Raw genomic sequence first — 24,490 nt, 5'->3', positions numbered from 1 at the left:
AAATTGTGTAGTGGAAAATCGGATAGACCACAGGATCTCATTTAATTGTCTCATATACATTTAACTTTAGGTTAAGGCAGTCAAAACCAAACCGATAAAAGACTTTTCAGGTGCCCGTTTCGCGTCTAAAAGAAGTTTATCTTCTCCACAGTCGTGCGCTTCTTACAGAGTAGTATTAATTGCAGACAATAGGAAGCGAAACAATAAGCATCAGGCACTGACAGTATCGTCATGACTGTGGTAGGATTGGACACGATACCCGGGCACGATATGGCCGAGCTTTAAGCGCAAGTTGTTCGGAACCAACCTTCTAACTGTGAACGGCCCAAATGTTTCCAATACATTTATCTGTAAGCCATATTACGCTATATTTATAACATGATACGAACTTCTACAACGCTGACATCTTACTTCGATCAATTCGTAAAGATTATAAATCAATTCATAAAGAAGAATATAGCCAAAGGCGATTATTGTGTGTTTGCGAGATGATCTAGATTTGATTGATCGATTTCTAGTTTTTAAGTCTTTTTTTTTTATTGCTTAAATGGTTGGACGAGCTCACAGCCCACCTGGTGCTAAGTGGTTACTGGAGCCCATAGACATTTACAACGGAAATGCGCCACCCACCTTGAGATATAAGTTGTAAGGTCTCAGTATAGTTACAATATATATTTGATTGCATGTTCACTGTCTGCTCGTGTGACTCGTGGATGGTGGAAGCTTGCTTGGTCCTTATTGTACCTGTCTTTGACATGGATATTTTGGATAGATTGTACTGTTTCCTAAACAAATAGTAAACAGTGAGGAGGAAAAAGTCAAATCTACGTGACTTAAGACGACACAAACTTGTTCTTACCTTGCAAGACGATCTTTCCCCAGCCAGTGACCATGCATTCTCCAGCTCCATTGTAATACGCGTCCAAGGTCTCTCCGGCTGCGGGGAGACATATCGGTTGGATGTTCTTCGCGAACCGCAGATTCTCCGAGAGCACCAGTATGGCTGCGTCGTATTTCAGGCTTCCCCTCTTGTACTCCGGGTGGCGGATGATGGTCTTGACCTGGACTATTTGGAAGGGGAGGGGCTCGTCGTCAATCCCGAGTTTCCATTCTCCGCCTTTGATCAGAACGTTTTTCGCGTCCAGCCTGTGTAAGAGTGAGATTCTATAAAATGCGCTTTATGACAAGTTGGTAACTTAACTTCTATGTAATTTACGATCGTAAAAGACATTCAACAATACTATTGCTTCTTTCGAGTCATAACCGCCTGGTTCTCCTTTTTATTTTTTTTATTGCTTAGATGGGTGGACGAGCTCACAGCCCACCTGGTGTTAAGTCGTTACTGGAGCCCATAGACATCTACGACGTAAATGCGCCACCCACCTTGATATATAAGTTCTAAGGTCTCAGTATAGTTACAACGGCTGCCCCACCCTTCAAACCGAAACGCATTACTGCTTCACGGCCGAAATAAGCGGGGTGGTGGTACCTACCCGCGCGGATTCACAAGAGGTCCTACCACTAGTAACAACTCTTCTTCTTCCAACATCCAACCCAGTCCTTCCTAATTAAAGGTAAAAAAACTGGTTCAGTGCTGCGTTACCTCTTATACATCATCATTCATTTCCCAGGATCGAGAAAACATAAGAACATGGTTAACGTGTCTTACCCATCGACGCAAGATGCTGAAGTGACAACCACCTCAGGCCTGGTGATGACTCCTCCGCACAGCAGGCTCCTGTTGGTCTGGAGAAGCACCATCGCTTGCCAGGGTATCTCCGCGAAGTCTACTTCTAGATCATTTCGGTTGCCGTACGGTTTCTGGGGCTGGTTTAATAATAGAAACGAATATATAACTTGTGAGAAATTGGCGAAATCTTATAAGCTAGCGATGGAAGCACACTCTTAATCTAAATTAAAAATAGTACACCATAACAAGTACATATTATACAAATTGTCAAAACAATCGAAATTTAAGTTAAAGTGAACATTTCGTTCAAATATTCCGTAACATAGTTAAGATATATGTCAAGCTAGTAAAAACGTGTTAACACTTTGACTGCGGCAACTAAAATCATAAATCTGCATCTGGTGCGGCGAAGGGTCGATATGAGCCCTCAATGATATTTCCACCAGTGCGTGGCAGGTCTTTCTCGATCAACCGGGTAGATTAATATGCTATAACTTTGCGAAAACCTTCATCATTATCCTGCCCTTCTCCCAGCTACCTGGGGTCGGCGCAACATGTTTTCTCCTTCCATACTCTTCTATCATATACTATTTCTTCGCTCACTCCCCTCTTACATATATCGTCTTTCACGCAAACATTTGCGGAAAACTTCTGTATACTTAAACTATATAGCTGTCGAGCTCATATAAACACCTGAAATAATCTATTTAGACCAGCGAGAGGGACATAGTTTTCTTCGTTCGCACCAGCTGATAGTACCGAGGATGTGCTTAGTGCATGTTTTTTAACGTTTTCGATAGCGTAAAAGTTAACTCTTAGTTTACTTAGTTGTCTACGTTTGCCGCTAGGGGCGCTGTTCCAACTGCATACTTGAGTTAACTTTTACGCTATCGAGAACGTTAAAAACTTCGCACTAAGCACACTGTTCCCGCAGTGTAAGTGTTAAAAGCATGATGTTAAGACAGATTAATTCAATTCGATCATTGGTAAATGGACTTTGTGGCAGTAACACCACAATTCTGCCAATGTCAACTTGACATGTGACACCGTGTATCGGAACCACTGAAGTATACTTTAAAGGTCTATAATGAGAACGCGCTAGAACTTGACATCTGTCATAAGCCCCGCGTTTTTCTAGGTCTATGCATTTTTCTCTCTTCCTGTGGCGTTATTTACATTCGTGCGGACCATTTAGTTCGATTTGTTAACAAATAACATCGCGGATTGCTCGACGCGGCCGCGTGATTGTAACAGAATAACTTTCTGGTCGCTTTCGACCATTGTGCGGTATGATCTCGCCGCTGCTATTTTGAAATCCGAAATATTTTTTCCTGAGGAGATTTCGTTTTGTCGAAACTAATCGTAGCGTTTCGTAATAATCACTGCCGTCCTTAAAGCCAGATATGATTGAGCAAATATAAATATATTAAAGTTTGACCGTTAATTAATTGAATCTTCGAATTATTACTTCACGTGACCTTTGTTCATTATGTGTGTTTACATTATTTATCTTAATAGTTAGTGGTTCTTAGATGGCGTCCGACAAAAATAGGTAAATCAGACGTGATTAGAATTCAAATTAATCATTCATTATTCGCGGCTCCCAAAGCTGTATCATGAATTTACAAATAACACGGCCGTCTTAAGTTCTTAGATGAAGGAATTAAGTTTTTTTTTTTAATTTCCTTAGTCAGCTTACTCATCGTAGTCCATAGACATCAGCAACGTTAATGCCGTATTGAGACTTTCCCATTCAAATCGAAACGCATTGCTGCTTAGCAACAGAAATGGACAGAGAGGTGGTACCTACCCGCGCGGGCTCATAAGATTCCCATTCACTGGTCAGTAAAGTATTAACACTTCAATGGTATTTTGAAACTTGGATTTAAGGTATACTTTTGTGGTACTTACATTCAAAAGCCCACATTGTCCACCGCCGGAGTATCTCTTCAAGAACACCCGCTGCGTTGAGGCACTGTACTCATTCTCGACTCCAACGCCGTTGCCCTGTGTGACGGTGAAACCCTGGCTTTGTCTGACCCCGGTGCCGACTCCCTGGATGACTGTCTGACCTTCGCCCTGGACGAGCGCTTGCCCTCGGCCGGAGACCAGACGCTGGCCCGTACCGAAACCACCGCCGTTGTAAACACCTTGGCCAAAGCCTGTATATGCACAAAAAGTAAAAGCTATGCTTAGGAGAATTTCAACCATATTAATATAGGATTGGTAAGAACGGAGCTTATATAAAAAGAGCGTGGAATGAAACGTTAAAAAGTGAGTTAGAGAAAACGGTAAGAAAAGGAAATGAGAATGACAGACACAGTAGCGTAAAAAAAGGTATCAATTAACAATTTTTTTAAACTAATTATAGACTAGAAAAACAGTATCCCTACATCGGGCGAGGATTCAATTTAATGTGTCATTCCTCTGGCTTTATACTTCATCTCTAAACACCGCTCATATGAGCTTTGTTATTAGGAGGTTAAAGGTAAATTTCAAATTGAAGACTTCTTCGATTTATTGCTTCGTTTCCTAATGGAGCTTAAGGGACCATATGAGGAGGATATCGGTTCAGCGGATTTTCCACTCTTGAAACCGGAAGGTGTGACTAATTTGCCGCAGAAATAGGCTAGGTTAGTGATACCTAATCTAACGGGCCAGTAATTAGGCAAATTGAAAAAACTATAATAACAAATTTAATTGTGGTAGAATAGTGTGAGACTGCACGGGTAGGTAACACCGTCCTGCCTATTTTGACCGCGAATCAATCGCGTGTTGTAGATCCAGTGATATCTATGAACTCCGGTGACTACTTAGCTCCAGATAAACCACCTCGATAACTCGATAACTGCACGAAAAAGGCGGCACTCTAGTGAAAGAAATAAGAATATGACCCCGAAAAGAATCCTGGAACGATGTTTTTATATTCTAAGTAATTTTGCTAGAGATAACCAAATAGTTATGGCAGTTAACTATATTTAAACGTGCCGTTTTGCCTGGAGGTCAAATCTAAAGTAACAATTTGAGTAATAACATAACAACTTACATACGGTACGGAGTTCAAAGAAACATACCCCCACCTCTCGACACATCCGCATGTTAATGTTTAATAATACATTTTTTTATTTATTGCTTAGATGGGTGGACGAGCTCACAGCCCACCAGGTGTTAAGTGGTTACTGGAGCCCATAGACATCCACAACGTAAATGCGCCACCCACCTTGATATCATTTTTTTTTTTAATGGCTTAGATGAGTGGACGAGCTCACAGCCCACCTGATGTTAAGTGGTTACTGGAGCCCATAGACATCTACAACGTAAATGCGCCACCCACCTTGAGATATAAGTTCTAAGGTCTCAATTATAGTTACAACGGCAAATATAATATTATTGTTTAGAATTATGTATGGTTCGAATGAGAACACTTACCTTGATTTATCGCTTCTCCTTGACCACCTGTGACCGCGATGCCTACACCGCGGTTCACGCCAAAGCCTTGACCTCTTACTCCGAATCCGCCTCCTTGAACAACACCGAAGCTGCCACCTTGCCCGAAGCCTCCTTGACCCGCACCTTGGCCGTTTCCGAAGCCACCGCTCTGAGATATTCCTTGTCCAGCGCTACCTTGGTTAACCCTGAAGCTGCTTTCTTGACCTGTTTCTTGGCTGATTGCAAATCCACCTCCTTGGGTGATGGCAGTTCCAGATCCTCTGACAACCCCGAAACCGCCATTTTGGATAATTCCTTCTTCCGTTCCTTGGTTGACACCTAAACCAGTGCCTTGACTGAAACCTTGACCGGTAGACTGACTAACACCGAATCCTCCACTTTGGCCTTGACCGGTGCCTTGGTTAACTCCGAAGCCAGCTCCTTTATTGACAGCCAGTCCGGAGCCACGGCTTGCACTGATGCCGGCACCCTGTGACTCTCCTTGACCATAGCTTCCTTGACTGACGCTAACGCCACCTCCTTGTTGGAAGCCTTGACCTTGGCCGTACTTAACTCCTTGTCCTGCGCCCTGCTGCGCTGCGGTGACGACGCCCTGTTGTACGGTTTGGACAACACCTTGGTCGTATACTTGGCCTTGGTCAGAGGTAACACGTGTACCTTGGCCGGCTCCTTGGTTCCTGATACCGACTCCAGCGCCTTGAGAGACTCCAAAACCTTTTTTTTGGCTGACCCCCTATTTGGAAGATGAAATACTAAAATCTTTTGTGCATAAATTAAAGTTTGACTACTAATTTGGTAGTCATTTACTAATTAATCAAAATTGGTTTAACAACGTACCTGTCCTTGTCCGAAGACAGTCTGGGTGCCTTGGCCAAATTGGCCTCTGTTTCCTTGACCGAAAATGGCTTGTTGGCCAATTCCTTGGGAGGCACCTTGGCCAAATCCTTGAGTGACGCCAACATCAACTCCTTGTATCCCGGTTTGGCCAGCACCTGGAAACTGGCCTTGGCCAGCACCTGGGAACTTTCCTTGGCCAGCACCTGGGAACTGCCCTTGGCCAGCACCTGGGAACTGCCCTTGGCCAGCACCTGGGAACTGTCCTTGGCCAGCACCTGGGAACTGTCCTTGGCCAGCACCTGGGAACTGTCCTTGGCCAGCACCTGGGAACTGCCCTTGGCCAGCACCTGGGAACTGTCCTTGGCCAACACCTGGGAACTGTCCTTGGCCTCTCGATGATGAGGTTTGCGTGAATTGCGAACCTTGGCCATAAGAGCCTTGGTTACCTGCAGGAGATTTAACGGATGAATACAACTTCAAACTAATAGGACATCTGAAGATATAATGGACGAATTTCCGGCCCAAGATTTGTATATTTGTATATTGATTGATATTGTTATATTTCATTTTAAAACATTTAACGATAGGCAGTAGGTTGGATTTGCCCCTGGCATTGCTGACGTCCATGGACGACAGTAATCACTCACCATCAGATAGGACGTATGGTCGTTTGCCTAAAAGGGCAATAAAAAGAACATGTAACGCTTCTTTCATTACTCATGTAATGTGTTTTACTATAATTATCATGTTGTATTTGTTATTTTAGCTGTTCTACACATACTCAACACTTTTAATTATTATTCTCATAATCCTCTCGCAGGTCTGTTGGAAGAGATTTCTTAAAGAAATAAGCAGTGCCTTTGTACATAATTTTCCTATTACTCTGTACTATGTCTTCTTTTTTGTGTGTACATAAATAAATAAATAATAAATAATAGTGTACCACATTTGCTTAGAAACATTTCCTGGATTTTTTGAATTCGGCATAGTAGCTTGGCTCGCTGTTCTATTTAAATATCTTTTAGCTCAATATCCTTCTAATGTCCTGCTTTAGAATAATATTAATTGATTCACTATCGATTAGAAATTATTTCGCTTTGTCATCTAATATCAGACGCGCATCCTTGAATCTTTACGGAATTAACATCTTTTAATCAAGACCACAATTCTACTCTATTTAGAACTTGCGAAAGATTTTTAAGCGATGCGCGAAATAAGGTTGCCAGTCCAAAAACGATTTGCTTAGCTGTGTTTAATTAGGTTTTTTATGGTTATATTAATGTAAATTATCACTATCGGCAAGTCAGCGACATTTCAGTGAAGCTAAATGATTTATGCTTTCTGTTTCAATTGAGATTTCTATTTAGTTTTTGAAAGCGGACTACCTACGGGATTCTCACAATTTTTTATTTTATTTTATTTGGAAAACATTTATTTATTTATTGCTTAGATGGGTGGATGAGCTCACAGCCCGTCTGGTGTGAAGTGGTTAGTGGAGCCCATAGATATCTACGATGTAAATGCGTCACCCACCTTGAGATATAAGTTCTAAGGTCTCAGTATGGTTACAACGGCTGCCCCAACCTTCAAATCGAAACCCATTACTGCTTCATGGCAGAAATAGGCAAGGTGGTGGTACCTACCCGCGCGGACTCACAAGAGGTTCTACCACCAGTAAAATACTGAACTTAATCTATATAAAAACTAACCTTACAACTATTGCTGACTATTGCGTGAAAAATCTTTATTCATACGCTTCCTAGTCCGACCTTCGATCGTTTTCAAAACAAACTACTTGGCAAAAAACAAAATTTTCCGAAGCGACAAATTAGCGATTTTAATTTCGTTAATTGGCAACCCTGCGCGTCATAAACTTGTCAACGTTTATCATCGCTCGGAAATTTCAATTTTTATTGCTTCCATAAAATCAATATATCATTCAAATAAGGTGATTAGCGCTGATTGGCAGCTGTTGTAATAACATGAAATTTCCGAAGAATCTTATTTTTCATTCAATTAATTTAAAAAAAATGTTGCGTCTATTTCTTAGAGGTATTTTGTGGTGGCCAGGAAAATTAATAAATGCGTTTACTTCTTCAAATACTGATTATATTATTTTTAAGTATTTTACAAATATAAAATTGACATGCGCGTTCATATTTTTTTCTGCGTGACATATTTTTTTAAATTTTGATAATTGGTGCAAACTATTGCGTTTCCTGATTTGTTATTGGTTCGTGCGATATGACGTCATCGTTGGCCAATCGCAGCCATCCATGACGCGACGTTGATTCGTTAACAAAAAATAAAAATAAAAGCATATTTGCCGCAGTGAGGTAGGTGTATGAGAATTTCAGATGATTTTTCTGTCTGTACAAAAGTTAAAATTAGCCAACGCGTGCGTATCTATGGTAATTAATATACCAAGCCAATCATAATTACTCTTAATCATAAAATGAAAATTAATCTGATCGAATATAAACAAGTTTCATTTATATTTTCTTCTCTAATTAGGTGCAACTTTAATATATTTTTTTGTTATTTATCGAAAATGTATTTATTCTGAATTTCATAAATTTTTTTTCTAAATATTTCCTTGTATTTTTATTCAATAATCTCAATTCTTTTTTTTTTTTAAATGTCAAATTTTACACTGTCGATTGAACCTCTAATTAATTGAGGTGACATTTGTCGTGTACTTTTTACTGGTGGTAGGACCTCTTGTGAGGCCGCGCGGGTAGATACCACCGCCCTGCCTATTTCTGCCGTGAAACACTGATGCGTTTCGGTTTGAAGGGTGTGGCAGCCGTTGTTACTATACTGATACCTTAGAGCTCATATCTCAAGGTGGGTGGCGGCATTTACGTTGTAGATGTCTATGGGCTCCGGCAACCACTTAACACCAGGTGGACTGTGAGCTCGTCCACTCATCTAAGCAATAAAAAAAAAGTACTTCTTGTCAATTTGTCGATGTTTTACAATGATCTTCACTTTGTTGGTACAACTAAATAATCAAATAACATTATGTACTTAATGTTTTGAATTTAAATGTATGTATTTGGAACTGAGTACATGATAAAATTATTGACTCACTCCGTAATTCGTTGGTGCACATTTGAATTTTCTCATTAGCTACTTTGCAAGAGTGTTACTTTTTTATTTATTGCCCGTGTAGGCATACGACCCACCTGATGGTGAGTGGTTACCGTCGTCAATGAGCGTCTGTAATGCCAGGGGCAAGCCGCTGCCTACAGTTTAATACCCTCCACAAGCCTCATTTGAAGAAGGACATGTCATAGCGCTCGGGAAACGCCGTGGAGGAGAGCTCATTTCAAAACCGGATGGTACGTGGCAAAAGATATCTCTGGAAACGCACTCTGGATGAACGCAGTGGCTCTAGGTAGTGTTAATATAGTCTACTCTTTATGTTGATCAACAATAATCACAGCTTATTATCCCATATACACAGCCCACTGAGTTTCTCGCTGGATCTTCTCAGCGGGTCGCGTTTCCGATCCGTTGGTAGATTCCGCGAAGCACTGCTCTTGCTAGAGCCAGTGCTAGCAACACTTCCGGTTTGAGGCCCTTGAGCTCACCTACCTATCAGCATAGGTAGGAGAAAAAAACAACAGCTTATTGTTTTTTACACCGGCATCTATTTTTATCGCACCGTCAACCGATGGTGTGAATGGTGGATAGAGAAAGGAATAAGGAAAAAGAAGTCCCAAAACTTATCTTGTTTCATAATTTTGTTTTAATTGTCCAAGATACATAGCTCAATTGAAGATGTTTGGTTCTCTGTGCTCATCCAGGAGCCTCATCTACTAATATATCAGTTGCTCCCCCCACAAATATGAAACGCGTGGAAATTTCACGCCAAAAATCGACGCTGGTATCACGGAAGGAGTTTGATGACAGTCAACTGCTTACCTTGGCCGTTTTGTCCAACTCCGATAACGCTGCCTTGCCCAACGCCCTTCTGACCGTACGATCCTTGGTTGAACTGATTCTTCTGCACGAAGGCAGGAGCCAGGGTGCTCGACGGGTAACCAGGAGACAGTTGGTTGGGTCCAGGTGTTGGTGAAATTGGTTTAGGGGTATTCCTGTTGGTAGCAACAGATTGATTACACGTTGTCTTTGAGGAGCTTTTGGCAATCTGATGATCAGCGGTTAATAAGGCCCATGGGCACTTTTTTTTTTCCTACCTAAGCTGATAGCCTTGAGAGGCTATATCAGCGTAACCTTCACTAGTAGGTGAGCTCACGGGGCTCAAACCTGACGACGTTGCTAACACGAACCCTAGCAAGAGCCGTGCTTCGCAGAATCCACCACCGGATCGGAAACGCGACCCACTGAGAAGATCCGGCGAGAAACTCAGTGGGCTGTGTCTGAGGGTTAATTTACTCGTCGAGCCCTTCGTCGCAAGCGACGGGTTCGACGAGAACCGTGTCCGGTGCTTGAGGTGCCTAAAAGCATCGTTAGTGAATCGGGAGGATCCGAGACGACGTGTTTGGGGCGACGTCGACTACTTTCCATTCTTTCCGCAGGATCGGGAATGCCCATGGGCACTATAGCACGGATGTCGACTTCCACCATAAGACATGAGGTCACAGTCGTATTGTAACACGACAAGTGCTTCACGGCACAAATAGACATTAAATTTCTCCCATTTCATATTTCTCCCAAAATGCCCTTCCCCTGACTAGCAGTCAATTATAGTTGTAAAAATGGCACCATGTAAATTGTAGGTAAAGAATAGGGGTAGTTATGTGGTAGATATTAGTGTTGCTGCTTCACAATCATATCTCTTGTAGATCCGGGAGAGGGTTACCTGTCCTCACGAAGCATCAACGAAACAATAGCCATTACGTGTGCAAAAACGTCGGAACTAAACATCATTGTAAAATCACTTCATTTAAATCATAACACACTATTCACCTACTGATATCCGTAGAAGTCGAAACCTTAATGAACTTTTTTTTTTTTTTCTCATATAGGTGGGCGAGCTCACAGCCCACCTGGTGTTAAGTGGTTACTGGAGCCCATTGACATCTACAACATAAATGCGTCTCAGTATAGTTACAACAGCTGCCCCACCCTTCAGACCGAAACGCATTACTGCTTTACTGCTTGCAGAAATAGGCGGGGCGGTGGTACCTACCCGTACGGACTCACAAGGTCCTACCACCACTAAGTGTCTATCTACAGCCATGAATACTCTGCCAAGAGTATCCGACTAGGAAGAAACGCTTAACACCAAGTGCACGATGAGCTTGTCCACCCAACTAAGCAATAAAAATATTATATTTTCGTACTAATATATAAATCTATAGTGGTTTTTACGGATGTTTTTATAGTGTAGCCTTGGCGAAATTTGTGATTATAGAAGTATAAAATATAATCATAATAGTGTACAAACTTACAATTCCAATTAATTATAGTCGAGTTTCGACTACAGAGCGACCACTAGTAACATTAAATCATACTAACTCACCTGAAGTTGTTCAAGATGACTGATCCAGTGGAAGGAGAGGTGGGGGGTCTGCCGGTGACTTGAGGTCGCACGTTAGTAGACGGGCTGACGCGACTGTCTGGTACGTATTTGCCGTCGTTGCCTCCGAAGACACCGGGAACCCACTTGCCCAGCTGGTTCGTTGGCCATGGATCAGTGTAGAAGGGATCGCGGCAGCATTTCCCGATACGACCCGACCCCAGGTCTTTGCAGTCCTGGAGAGAACGGTGATGAGAAGCATTTTCTTGGGTGCGGCCTTCTAGGGCTCATAATGATATTGACAAAGATTAGCTTATTTGTGCCATTATTAACGTAACTACTGTTCTACCTCCATGCAAAGTTGAGTTAACTTTTACACAAATGGGTGGACGAGCTCACAGCCCACCTGGTTTTAAGTGGTTACTGGAGCCCATAGACATCAACAACGTAAATGCCGCCACCCACCTTGAGATATGAGTTCTAAAGTCTCAGTATAGTTACAACGGCTGCCCCAGCCTTCAAACCGAAACACATTACTGCTTCACGGCAGAAATAGGCAGGGCGGTGGTACCTACCCGTGCGGACTCACAAGAGGTCCTACCACCAGTAATTATGCAAATTATAATTTTACGCGTTTGATTTTTATTACACGATATTATTCCTTCACCGTGGAAGTCAATCGTGGACATTTGTCAAGTACGTATTTTATTAGAAAAATTGGTACCCGCCTGCGGGATTCGAACACCATTGCATCGCTCAACACGAAGACATAGGACGCCTTATCCTTTAGGTCACGACGACTTCAAACTTCTTCAGACTTAAATATCATAAGGCGTCCAGAAACTATGTTTATCGTGTGCTTATTGTCCTGTAGGTTACTTTTCTAAGTAGTTTAAGAACTCACTGTCAAGGGTACTCGGTACGCGTCTTGTTCGCGACTCAGGATGACTGAAGTGTTTGAGATGACACCTTCAGCTGTGCAGAATTCGATAGGAGTACACTTGAGGGCAGCAGCGCATCCAGCAGGAATTTCACCTGGCACAAGAGAAAAGACTATCATTTCGATAGCGCATTAAACATTCCTTAAGCTGTTGATGTGTGGAAGCTATCAGTGATACGTTGAAAAGCTCGGCTTATTTCGGAATGCTCATTATCTTGCTTGAAGCTAACCTTATCCGCAAGTAGATATTGTCTTATATTTTCCATTGGTAGTTATTAGAGTATTTGATGGAGATAACACGTATAGCGGTAGGCAGCGGCTTGGCTCTGCCCCTGGCATTGCTGAAGTCCATGGGCGACCGTAACCACTCACCATCAGGTGGGCCGTATGCTCGTCTGCCTACAAGGGCAATAAAAAAAAAAAAGCTACTACGAAACTATGAGTAACGTAATGTACTTAAAGTAACTTACCTAATCTAATTAACAAAAATGTTAACTTATAATTAAACAGCAAAAATATGGTTTCAATTAGTTAATTAATGTTTCGCGGAAAATAAACTAGTGTACTGCATCAGTTTATCTCTGTTTTCGAGTGCAGGGGTGTTGTTTGGTGCGGCAGGGCCCTAAATTATCCTTGGACCCGCGGTCAGCTTCTAACATCAGCAGATCCTCAAGTCCCATATACCCGCGCGTCCCCTAGGCACGGGGACCTCATAAGAAGTTCGGCGCAGCCCGAAAAAGAACTACTAAAGACTACGTGAGAAATAACTTACTTGGTGAAGGACCTGGAGTGAAAACTGTTGGTCTGGTCGTAGGCTGTCTTGTTTCGTCCAAGATCACGCTTCCCTCATTGTAAACCTTGTTAGGGGGAAGACGGGTCTCCCTGTTGTTGGATGAGTCTGCTACGGGAGGCAAGTATCCAGGGGCAGATGTCGAAGGTACGATGGGCGGTAGGTAAGTGGGCTTAGGAGTAACCGGACGGGGAGTTGAGAACGGACGCGGCGTCGTCACGAAGGTCGTCGGGAAAGCCGTGCTGGTCACCACATTAGATCCACTGTTGGTGTTGTCGACTGGTGGTAGATAGGGAATACCGGGTTTCAATCCGGAGCCGATTGCGCCTGGTCTGTAAGAACTGGCCACGTCACTACCGGCGGAGAATGAATCGGTTTCGATAAAGTTCGATTGGCTTGTCGCTTTGAAGACTTCGTTGCCAAAACCAGTAGAGCCGAAGCGACCGGCTGTAGTGGGGGGAACGAGAGTCGACCCAATAGTAGAGATGCCTGATGCTCCTCTTGAATCAAAAGCTCTGTTCACTGCAGCACCATTTCCGAAGTTGGACGCTCCAAAACTAGAAGCTCTGTTTGCGGAATCGAAGGCTCCAAAGTTGTTCGCAGCTCCTTGATTCGTTGCGAAAAGATTCGTTCCCTGACCAGAGTAGGAAGCAGAGTCTACTCCGAGAGAGCCTTGGATAGAGCCAGCTCCAGCAAGACCGGAGATCTCGATTCTGCAGCAGATTTCGCTTCGTACGTTGCAGTATTGTTTCTGTAACAAAACATTTGATTTAGTTTTTCGAATAATCAGACTCATTTTGGCTAAATCTTAGCTCTAGTCTATCTTAGACATGTTTTTATTCCAATACACAGACATAAAGAAAGACCATAGAGTTATAGTTCTAATATATATGGCAAAATGAACAAAGAAAACAGCAAAACAGTGATTTTAAAAAAGTTCTTCTCTGTCTACACGGAGAGTCGTAATTAGACGTATATTCCACCCTGGTTCGAACCTTTTATTTATCCTTATTAATTTCAGTTATCAATCAGGAAGTTATCAATTCTATTTATTTTGTATGCGTTATTCTTCAGAACGTTTTTCTTCCATGATCCTTTTATTGAAAGCTTTGGCTTCTCATTTGGCCACGTTTAAATGTTATAAAATTCGAACCAGTAGTTTTTCAGTTCTTTTTTTTTTTTTTTTTTATTGCTTAGATGGGTGGACGAGCTCACAGCCCACCTGGTGTTAAGTGGTTACTGGAGCCCATAGACATCCACAACGTAAATGCGCCACCCACCCCGAGATACAAGTTCCAAGTTACAACGGCTGCCCCACCCTTCAAACCGAAACGCATTACTGCTTCACGACAGAAATAGGCAGGGTGGTGGTACCCACCCGCGCGGACTCACAAGAGGTCCTACCACCAGTAAAAGTTCTCCTTAGTAATGCATGTTTAATTGACTTCAACTACATTCACACTTTTTATTTTGTGAAAGTAGGTTTTTTTTGTTCAAAAATAAAAAAAAAGCATAATTGACAACCCTAAACTTTAATGATGGACGGTTTAACATCCTATAAACAATTAACGGAGCGGCTCAACCCTAACGATTCGATTGTTCATGAGCATCTATGACCAGTCAGGCCGTATGCTCATCTGACTATTAATGCGATGAAAGGACCAAACGGAAAGATTACATGGTTTTGATATGGACTAGTCATGACCAGGGTTAACTGCATCACAGGCAGCATGGCTTCGACCCGAGCGCTCCCCTCCACTAAATACGGAAATTTAATACAGGTCACCCAGTTTTATCCAGTAATTTAATGAACATTTGATTCTAACTCCTCTTTTTTTCCTACCTATGCTGATAGCCTTGAGAGGCTATTTCAGCTTAGCCCTAACATGTAGGTGAGCTCATGGGGCTTAAGTCGGAGTGTTGCTAACATTGGCCCTAACAAGAGCAGTGCTTCGCAGAATCTACCACTGGATCGGAAACGCGACCCACTGAGAAGATCCGGCGAGAAACTCAGTGGGCTGTGTCTGTGGGTTAATTCGCATCCTAACTCCAAAGCAATGACTTATTAACTAAACAACAACAACACAGCGCGCATTGTACAATCGTTGACAGTTGTCAATACATCACGGCTACGTCATGTCTGCCATAAATCATGTCATTGGCTTAAACATGTTTCGTATTCTTGCAAAACGCCTAAGGATGTTGTTTGAGTTACACGAGAAACCAATATGAAATTAATTATTGTATTAGTTGTGAAACCGAAAACAGGCATTACAACGGCTTATACCCCTTTAGAGAGGTCTACGGCTCACGGAGTCCATGGACATCAGAACTCGGATACCGTCAATCATCTTGAAACGTTCTGACGGCAGTCCCAATGTCTAAATCGGGAGGCGATTGCTTCGTGGCAGGAATAGCTTTAAAGGACTGACAATTTGATTGTAATAATGACTGGGAACAAATCACGCACGGTCATCATGAATCGTGTGCTTAGTGCGAGTTTTTTAACGTTCTCGATAGCGTAAAAGTTAACTCAAATTTGTATGCAGTTGGAACAGCGCCTCTAGCGGCAAACGTAGGCAAACGTTCCAACTCTATACAAATTTGAGTTAACTTTTACGCTATCGAGACCGTAAAAAATACCGTTCTTTCAATAGAATTTATTGTCGAAATTCCTCTGTTTACACTTCGTCAATGATAGTTTTGTTATTTGAACAAATTCTCAACCAATGAGGTTTCTAAAGAAATATACCTATTTAATTTTAAAAGTTTCAAATCAGTGGAAGTTATTTTGTTTAAAATTAACTATTTTTCGATAAATATCATTTTTGTTATACTCAGATGTGTTCTCATACAAATTTAATCAAAATGCGGGTGTTTTTGTTTTCCATCAAAATTAATATATTTTATGATTGTTGTTGGAATAATAGAAAACAAGACGAAAGAATGAACAAGATAATTGATGATTAGTATCAGAGGAAGTGTGTAAATAGCCCCAGTGTTTGATAAATTAAAAAAAACGGACGGTTAGCGTGGTTTGGACATGTGATGCGGAGAGAGAAGATGAATGTGATTAGGAGATGTGTGTATATATGGAAATGGTAGTGCAAGGTAGAGAGGGGGAAGAGGTTGACCGAAGAAGACATGGACGGAGTGTGCGAATAACGATATGAGAGAGAGGGGAGTGAGTGTTGAGATAACGGCTGATAGAGCTGTACCGACAAAGAAGAAGAATCATATATTATATTTTAATATTTTTCCGGCATCCGACTAGGGACACAGTATAAAACATAACATTTTAACCATTTAAGGAAGATTATGTTCCATGCATATTATTATGAAATCAGGCTGTGTGTTTGAAAAACAAAAAGTGTCATAAAACACATAGCGTGCTGCAAGCAAAATCCGCGATTCAATGATAAGAGTATAGGGTCGAAAGTTAAATATATAAATATGCGATGGGAATCTAAAATGAATGTCAAACGTGGCATCCGAAACTTGTTTGTCGGTTTATGTCGCTTGTCTTTACCTTTATCGATGAAGAATATATTAAAACGGTGACTGCACGGCGCGTGGCGCAACATGGCGGCACCAAATTGAATTTAAAGATTAATTATGTTTTGAATAAATTTATACAAACGATTTTGTGTTCTCCGTTAATAAATATACTGGAATGTATTTAGATATGTGTTCGTGACGCGTGAAATAAAACTATTCCACAGTTTTATCATGTTCTAATCGTTTCTATCGTTGTAGTAAAAATTAACTGACAACTTTTTTTAAGCCTTGCTCATTCAACTGTTGTCGCCATTTTGTTTTTCTTCCTTAATTCTTTTTTTTCGTTCTTACCAGTCCTAAATATAGGCTATTTTAGACTGCTGTAACTGATGTCGGCTTTGTCTTGCCACTAATCTGTCGTACATTGATGGTACTATAAAGCCTTCACGAAGTACCAAATCAATTGAGACCGTCAGCGTAAAAGTGGCCTAAACTTACTATAGTTAGTATGGAGGTAATTAGGTTTGAATTTGAATTTGAGTAGGCAAAAAAATAATACGGGCAAAAATAATGTTTACAAAGCTATCTGTTATCTATGGATGACACTATGGATAGGCCGGTTTTGCATCAAAATTTATTATATTTTAAATAAATTCCAATATACGTCATATAAGCTTGAATACAAAAAATTGTGGGTTAGGCCACTTTTGCGCTGATGGCCTCAATTGTACCGTGTTCCATCATGATGAGACGAATGGTTAGGGAACGTATAAGTATGCCTGACTTTGGTTGGTCTTTGTCTGGGTGCTTACTATCTATAAATGTATATATTTAAACGTATATAAGTGTGTATGTCAGTCTCTGGTAACTATAACACGGGGAATCCTAAACTGGGATCCGGATGACCGTGCGTGATTTGTTTCCAATTATTTATTTATTTACAAGTGACACATTTCTCTGAAAACGAATCAAACTCAGCCCCCTTAGTTGACCGATTTTTGATTCGATTTTGACCCTAGCGCCCGCAGACAGCATCACCCGTTAGGACATTCTGAGAATCACCTATTGATTTCGTCGAAATCGGCTCAGCCGTCCCGAGCCGTGCATCACACATCGACCTTTGCATTTGTAAATATATTTTAGTTCGAAGTTAAAAAGGTCACGTTGGGTCGCAACTGGGTGTTTATGTCGAGGAATGGAGGTCCGGTTCGGGTTGGGAATGTCATCGAGCGAAACGAGGCGTGTACTATCCGAAACCTGTTTGCTTAGTGCGAGTTTTTTAACTTCTCGAAGTTTCCCTTCGTTTGCCGCCAGGGGCGCTGTTTCAACTTCATACAAATCCGAGTTAACTTTTACGCGATCGAGAACGTTAAAGAACTCGCACTAACCACACTGAAGTAAGGACGCGCGTGATCTTTATCGATTGGTTATTATTTGAGAAAGTCAGTCGACACCAAGCGTGTCCTCTCTACGTTTCCTCAAGGCACTTAATGAAATATTTTAAAAGATTCAAGTGTGAAATTTTTAATTGCGAACAATCATACGAAGTTCTGCACTTTACCAACGGATTTAATTTAGAATATTAATGTTTTTCGCTTTGTTTGTTTGTTAATTATACGACTGCAACACGCCGGCTCGAATATGTGTCGGATAAGATGCGAAGTCCTGTTTATTTTGAGGTTCTCTTCTTCGGAAAATGGAGACGTCTAAAGAGGTGGGTGGCGGCATTTACAGGGTGGGTGGCGGCATTTTCAAGGTGGATGGCGGCATTTTCAAGGTGGGTGGCGGTATTTACGTTTAGATGTCTATGGGCTAAGGTAACCACTTAATACCAGGTGGGCCGTGAGTTCGTCCACCCATCTAAGCAATAATTAAAAAGTTCGAGGAGCGAACTAACCCATAGACACAACCTGCTGAGTTTCTCGCCGGATCTTCTAAGTGGGTCGCGTTTCCGATCCGGTGGGAGATTCAGTGGAGCACTGCTCTTGCTATGGCTAGTGTTGGCAAACTCTCCAGGTTGAGCCCCGTGAGCTCACGAAGGGTGGGGTTTCGGTTCGAAGGGTGGGGCAGCCGTTGTAACTATACTGAGACCTTAGAACTTATATCTCAAGGTGGGTGGCGCATTTGCGTCATAGATGTCTATGGGCTCCAGTAACCCCTTAACACCAGGTGGGCTGTGGCTCGTCCAATCATCTAAGCAATAAAAAAAAAAGTTCTATGTTAATAAAACTCATCGTACTTAAAGCACTTTTGGTTACATTCTATCGTCTTCCGAGTCCTAACAACGCTAAATATATGTCAGACTCCGAGGCAGACACATCTGACATTTAGATGTTTTTAAAACTGGACATAATGTTTGAATAGATTGAGATCGCGTGGAACCGGTTTTACCTCGACTTCGTTTGCATTCTATCAGTGGCGTAGCGAGGGGGCAAGGAGGGGCATCATGCCCCAAGCGCTACTCAAAAAGCGAAGGTAAATGGTCCACAAAACAAAAAATTGCTGGATAATCTTCAACGTAAATGCGCCACCCACATTGAGATATAAGTTCTAAGATCTCAGTATAGTTACTACGGCTACCTCACCCTTCAGACCGAAACGCATTACTGCTTGACGGCAGAAATAGGCAGGGTGGTGGTACCTACCCGCGCGGACTCAGAAGAGGTCCTACCACTAGTAAAATGGATGAACTTTGCTCCGGTGGCGAGAGGTGTGGGGGATCATCTCAAACAATACCTCAGAGCACTCTCAAGTACAAAATACAGAGAGAATCAAGGTCTCTTAGTAGACCCAGAGGCTCCAAGCGTCTAATCGTTGATGGGTTCGCCGCGACAGTGATATTGCGAACCCGCGCGACTGCAGCTTCCGGCCCATTATTACCGCGTTTTTTGTCCAATAGAATTGCATCCTCGAGTCCATCTCGATGTGGGTGATGGCATTACATCGTGTCATCCATGGATCTGGTATCTTTATCCTTCTCCGTTGCACCCACACGATAATTGTGTAACATCATCCCATTATGCAAACGCGTCTTCGCTATGTCTAATTATGCACCAATTACATTTTTTATCCGCCACAATTAAACTTACAATCGTCTATTGTTCTTTGGATTGTTTGTTTTCTTTTAATCCAATCGTTTTGATCACGTAAATACGTAATTAGTTTACCTCTATGTAATGAGTACGATGTTTCAGGAGCACTTTTGTGATTTGATCAGGTGGCCACGAAAATTGTGAAGCATTCGAAACATCGGAAGGGCCGTTCGGATTGTCGATAATCCCATTCTCACGGATCGTTTGGAACCTCTGGGTCTGCGGAGGGACTTCGGTTCCCTCTGTATTTTGTACCGGATGTTCCATGGGGAGTGCTTTGAGGAATTATTCGAGATGATACCGGCATCTCGTTTTTACCATCGCACCGCCGGCCACCGGAGTTGAGTTCATCCATACTACCTGGAGCCACTGCGGTCATCCACAGTGCGTTTCCAGAGGTCTTTTTTGCCACGTACCATCCGGCTATGGAATGAGCTCCCCTCCATGGTGTTTCCCGAGCGCTATGACATGTCCTTCTTCAAACGAGGCTTGTGAAGAGTATTAAGCGGTAGGCCGCGGCTTGGCTCTGCCCTTGGCGTTGCTGAAGTCCATGGGCGACGGTGACCACTCGCCATCAGGTGGGCAATAAAAAAAATATATAACGTGATTCTAATTGAAATACGCTTGATCAGACCGTTTAATTAATTTAAATCAGCCTTTCCCAAAGTGAGCGATAACGCCCCCTTGTGGGCGCTGCAGGTCTAAAGGGGGACGGTTAGAGACCCGGAAAAAAATTGGGGGCGTCCTGTAGAAGCTTGGGAGGCGATTTGTAATTTCATTTAGGAAGACACTTAGACACCGACTGAGCTCTCGCTATAGTGGTTTTTAAGTAAGCGAACAAATGGGGGCGCTGGAAAATAATTGTTTCTCAAAGTGGGCAGTAGACAAAATAAGTGTGGAACCCCTGGTTTAAATTACGATTTTATTAATTTATTAATACATGTTCACGCGCAAACTGAAGGGTTTTTCGTTGGGGGGACCCATTTATGATATCCGGGACATGCCTATGTCTGTTCCTGGTGCTCCAGAGAGACTACGCCTTAAAGAAGGCGTGCGGGACAGTGGCATGGCTGGGAGAGAGCGTACCACGAGTCTGGCTTCACCGGCACCCTTCCAAGTGATCGGCCGGGCTCAGATACTAGGGCATTCGATCCTTCTGTCCTTTGTGGATGGCGCTCCGGAGCCACCAATGCCGTATCACCCCCATTGCCCTCTCAACTCGTAACCTAGTCTCCTACCACTCGCGTTAGAATGAGATAAAATATGTTAACGTTAAACTTGGCGATAGGACGTCTGTGAGTCCGCACGGGTAGGTAACACCACCCTGCCTATTTCTGCCGTGAAGCAGTAATGCGTTTCGGTTTGAAGCGTGGGGCAGCCGTTGTAACTATACTGAGACATTAGAACTCATATCTCAAGGTGGGTGGCGGCATTTGCGTTGTAGTTGTCTATGAGCTTCGCCACTTAACATCAGGTGGGCTCGTCCACCAATCAACGCAATAAATAAATAAAAAAACAGAACCATTTATATTAGTTTGTACGATAGAGCACATAAAATAATTAGGTACTCGAACCGTTCATCATAAAACGAGCTTACTGCTTAACTTGATGATCATTACGACATCGCTGTCTGACCGGAGAGCTAAATAAACAAATGCGAAACATGAAACATGATCGTGCCGTACACATTATTATAATTAATAACGTTCATTAATAACGAATTATAATGTAATTTATTCATTATAGTTATTTGATGAGCGCTGGAAAGTAGCGTGCGCGCCATCTCTGATTTATTCTAACGGGTTAGTCAGGTCGAGTTTAGCGTGGGATCACATGTGGGTCGGAGCGACTGTCTCATGCGCTACCCGAAGATAATGAGTCGTGGTCACGTAAGACCGGGGACTGTATGAAGTGGCCTCCGATGGTCATGGCCCTCAAACAGGACGTCAACTTCTTCCTTGTCTCCCACTTATTCCACTAGGTGGGGTCGTCACAGGGAATGTTTATATTCCATTCTCTTCTATCAGCCGTCATCTCAACACTCACTCCTTTCTCTCTCTCATATCGTCATTCACACACTCAATCCATGTTTTCTTCGGTCGACTTCTTCCCCCTCTACCTTGCACTACCATTTTTTATGCGTGATTACGTGATTTAAGTTTTTAATTTTTTGCTTAAATCGGTGGACGTGCTCATAGATATCAACAGCGTAAATACCTCCAACACACAACGGCCGCCCAATCCTTGAAAACGCTTAGAATAAATTTTGTTTCATTATCACTGGATACCACCACACCACCACATATACCACCTACCTGATGAGTTGTTACTACCGTTCCTTACAGACGTCAGCAAAGCCGCTGCCTACCGTTTAATACTCTCCATAAGCTTCGTTTGAAGGACATGTCACAGCGCTCGGGAAACACCGTCGAGGGGAGCTCATTCCAAACCCAGATGGTACGTGGCAAAAAAGATCTCTGGTAATGCACTGTGGATGACCGCAGTGGCTCTAGGTAGAATGTATAAACTCTATTCTGATGGCGGGCGGTGCGATGGTAAAAACGAGTACATACACCGGCCTTTTTGTCTACCCAGCCCTAATCAATAATTTCCATAAGATATATACGCTATTTTCTTCCTTTAAGCTTTAAAATAAATATGTTTTATAAATTTAAAATCCTCTTAATTGTAACGAGTTTTTGTAATACAAAATTGCGGGTCAGGAATTTTATTTTGACGCCCCTACTTTAGACCACGATGAGCTTTGTTGATTTTTTGTATATTAACTTCAACGAATGCTAAAATACAGAACGATTTGTTCAAGCTCATAGCGATAGGTCAATAAGTAGTTCGGTCAATTGTCGCAACGGACTCGCAAGAACCCAGAACGTTAGAGACGTAAAATTAAAACGATTTATGCATTCCAATATTCGGTGATTACAATTTTTATATATTAACATTATGTAAATAAGAAAGGATATACAAAAATTTAAGATAATTGCTGCTTGGGATAATTTCGTCATAGTGCCATCCCCGAACGAGAGATGGCGCTGATACACTTTCGACAAGCTTGTGCTGTTGGTATATTTACGCATAGTCACCGTGAAAAGACGCTCAATTCAACTAGTCATGTTAGATAGCGAAATAAGGCCCGCAAGAATTATGAAACTTCGTAATTGCTGACAGTAAGACAAACAGTTTCTCCGCGTGGGCATCCATACCGCTTGCTTTTGCCGCATCAAATTATTTACGCTGGTAAGCTTTGCGATATATTTTTGGCCGCTTATAAAAACTGTTCGCCGCTTAAAGTCAATCGAGCCTCCCGTTAACCTGCTCTCTTTAAATCCTATCTATTGTTCTAGAAGAGTACTTAAAAAAAAAAAAACTTGAAAGTTCTTTCACGAACCACTCAGCGGTAGATCGTCGAACATTTGAATATCCTTTTTACACAGACTACAACATCGCGCTAGGATGTAACTAATATAAACACAGATTTAAATGAAAAAACAAATTGGCGTTGGATCCATTTTTCGAATCGAAAAAAAAAACGACTTCAAGCCGAAAGGTAGAAACTGACGTTTACGAATAAACAAAAATAAACTTTACCAACTTGAATTTATATGTTAATTTCTTTTAAATAAATTATCGTACATCTGACCTTAGGGTCTTGGCTTTTTTAATATCAAGGCTACAAACATCAGTCTGTAAAATAACGTCGAACTTGTTCTAATGTGTCTTTAAATATAAAATGTCATTATTTAATTTATCGCCTAAAGGTCTTAGGTCTTAATAGACGTGGAAAATTTTATTCATTTAATGTTGTAACTAAGGTGAAATTATTTGGACTATATATACATCAAGGTAATAAAAATGTTAATTTCGTAACGCATTTTGAGTTTTCAATACGAATTAACGTATGCTTTACGGGATGCAAACTGTCTCTTCAAGCACTGGTCACGATGTAAGGTTTGATGAGCGAACTAATCAACAGAGTTTCTCGCCGGATCTTCTCTGGGGGTCGCGATTTCGATGCGATGGTAGACTCAGCGAAGCGCTCCTCTTGCTAGGACTATTGTTAGCAAATTCTCTCAGGTTGAACCGCGTGAGCTCACCAACCCGTCACACGATACTGGAATAGCCTCTTAGGCTACCAGCGAATAGGTAGGAAAAAAGGAAAAAAAGCGATGCAAAATGGTTGCTTCTCGTCTCGCTTCAAAACGCTTTCGACGGAACAATATTTACGAAACGTGTCCTTAGCGTTTTTTAACATTACCACGAAAACGATAAAGCATGCGAAGCTTCGACAACTGCAAGTCGAACATGACCGTGCAGTTCACACTTTAAGCCGTCGTTCCGGTAATTGAGTGCTAATTAAAAAGCTTGTTGCAGCTTTTAATTAAAGCTCTATTATTGATTGACCTTTCAGATGTATTTACCAGATGTCGAAGGTCGGTTTTATGATGATTAACGCAAAGGTCGTTTTGTCATCAAACAAGGTTTCTTTGGTGTCTAGTTCCCTGAGAGAATGAATTGCATGGTGATATTGAAAGATTTTTTTTTCTTTCTTTTCTATGTTAAGATATAACGGGGACCATAGTCACATTAATAGAAGCGTCGGTCTTCATGAGGTCAAACACAATGCAAACGGAATTGCGGCCGAAATAGAAACAAAATGGTTATAGCCAGCAATCTTGAAACATAG

General features: G+C 41.9%; 1 protein-coding gene across 2 annotated transcripts in view; it reads right to left on the bottom strand.

The window, feature by feature from the left end:
- The window catches only part of LOC101736544 (uncharacterized), a 60,629-nt gene that overhangs the window by 12,180 nt on the left and 23,959 nt on the right, over positions 1-24,490 (bottom strand). Inside the window, exons 3-12 of one of the 2 annotated variants that reach the window (XM_062675314.1) lie at positions 13,181-13,949; positions 12,373-12,503; positions 11,472-11,704; positions 9,908-10,080; positions 6,253-6,423; positions 5,978-6,204; positions 5,120-5,873; positions 3,602-3,852; positions 1,670-1,827; positions 860-1,146 (exon numbers count right to left, since the gene is read on the bottom strand). In XM_062675314.1, the coding sequence (XP_062531298.1) occupies positions 860-1,146; positions 1,670-1,827; positions 3,602-3,852; positions 5,120-5,873; positions 5,978-6,204; positions 6,253-6,423; positions 9,908-10,080; positions 11,472-11,704; positions 12,373-12,503; positions 13,181-13,949 (3,154 nt within the window). Of the gene's footprint in view, positions 1-859; positions 1,147-1,669; positions 1,828-3,601; positions 3,853-5,119; positions 5,874-5,977; positions 6,424-9,907; positions 10,081-11,471; positions 11,705-12,372; positions 12,504-13,180; positions 13,950-24,490 lie in introns of both variants that reach the window. The other variant, XM_004930683.4, reaches the window with a different exon arrangement.

The sequence above is a fragment of the Bombyx mori genome, chromosome 23 (genome assembly GCF_030269925.1).
Source record: "Bombyx mori chromosome 23, ASM3026992v2".
NCBI lineage: Eukaryota > Metazoa > Arthropoda > Insecta > Lepidoptera > Bombycidae > Bombyx > Bombyx mori.
This window is presented reverse-complemented; position numbering and strand designations above follow the sequence as displayed.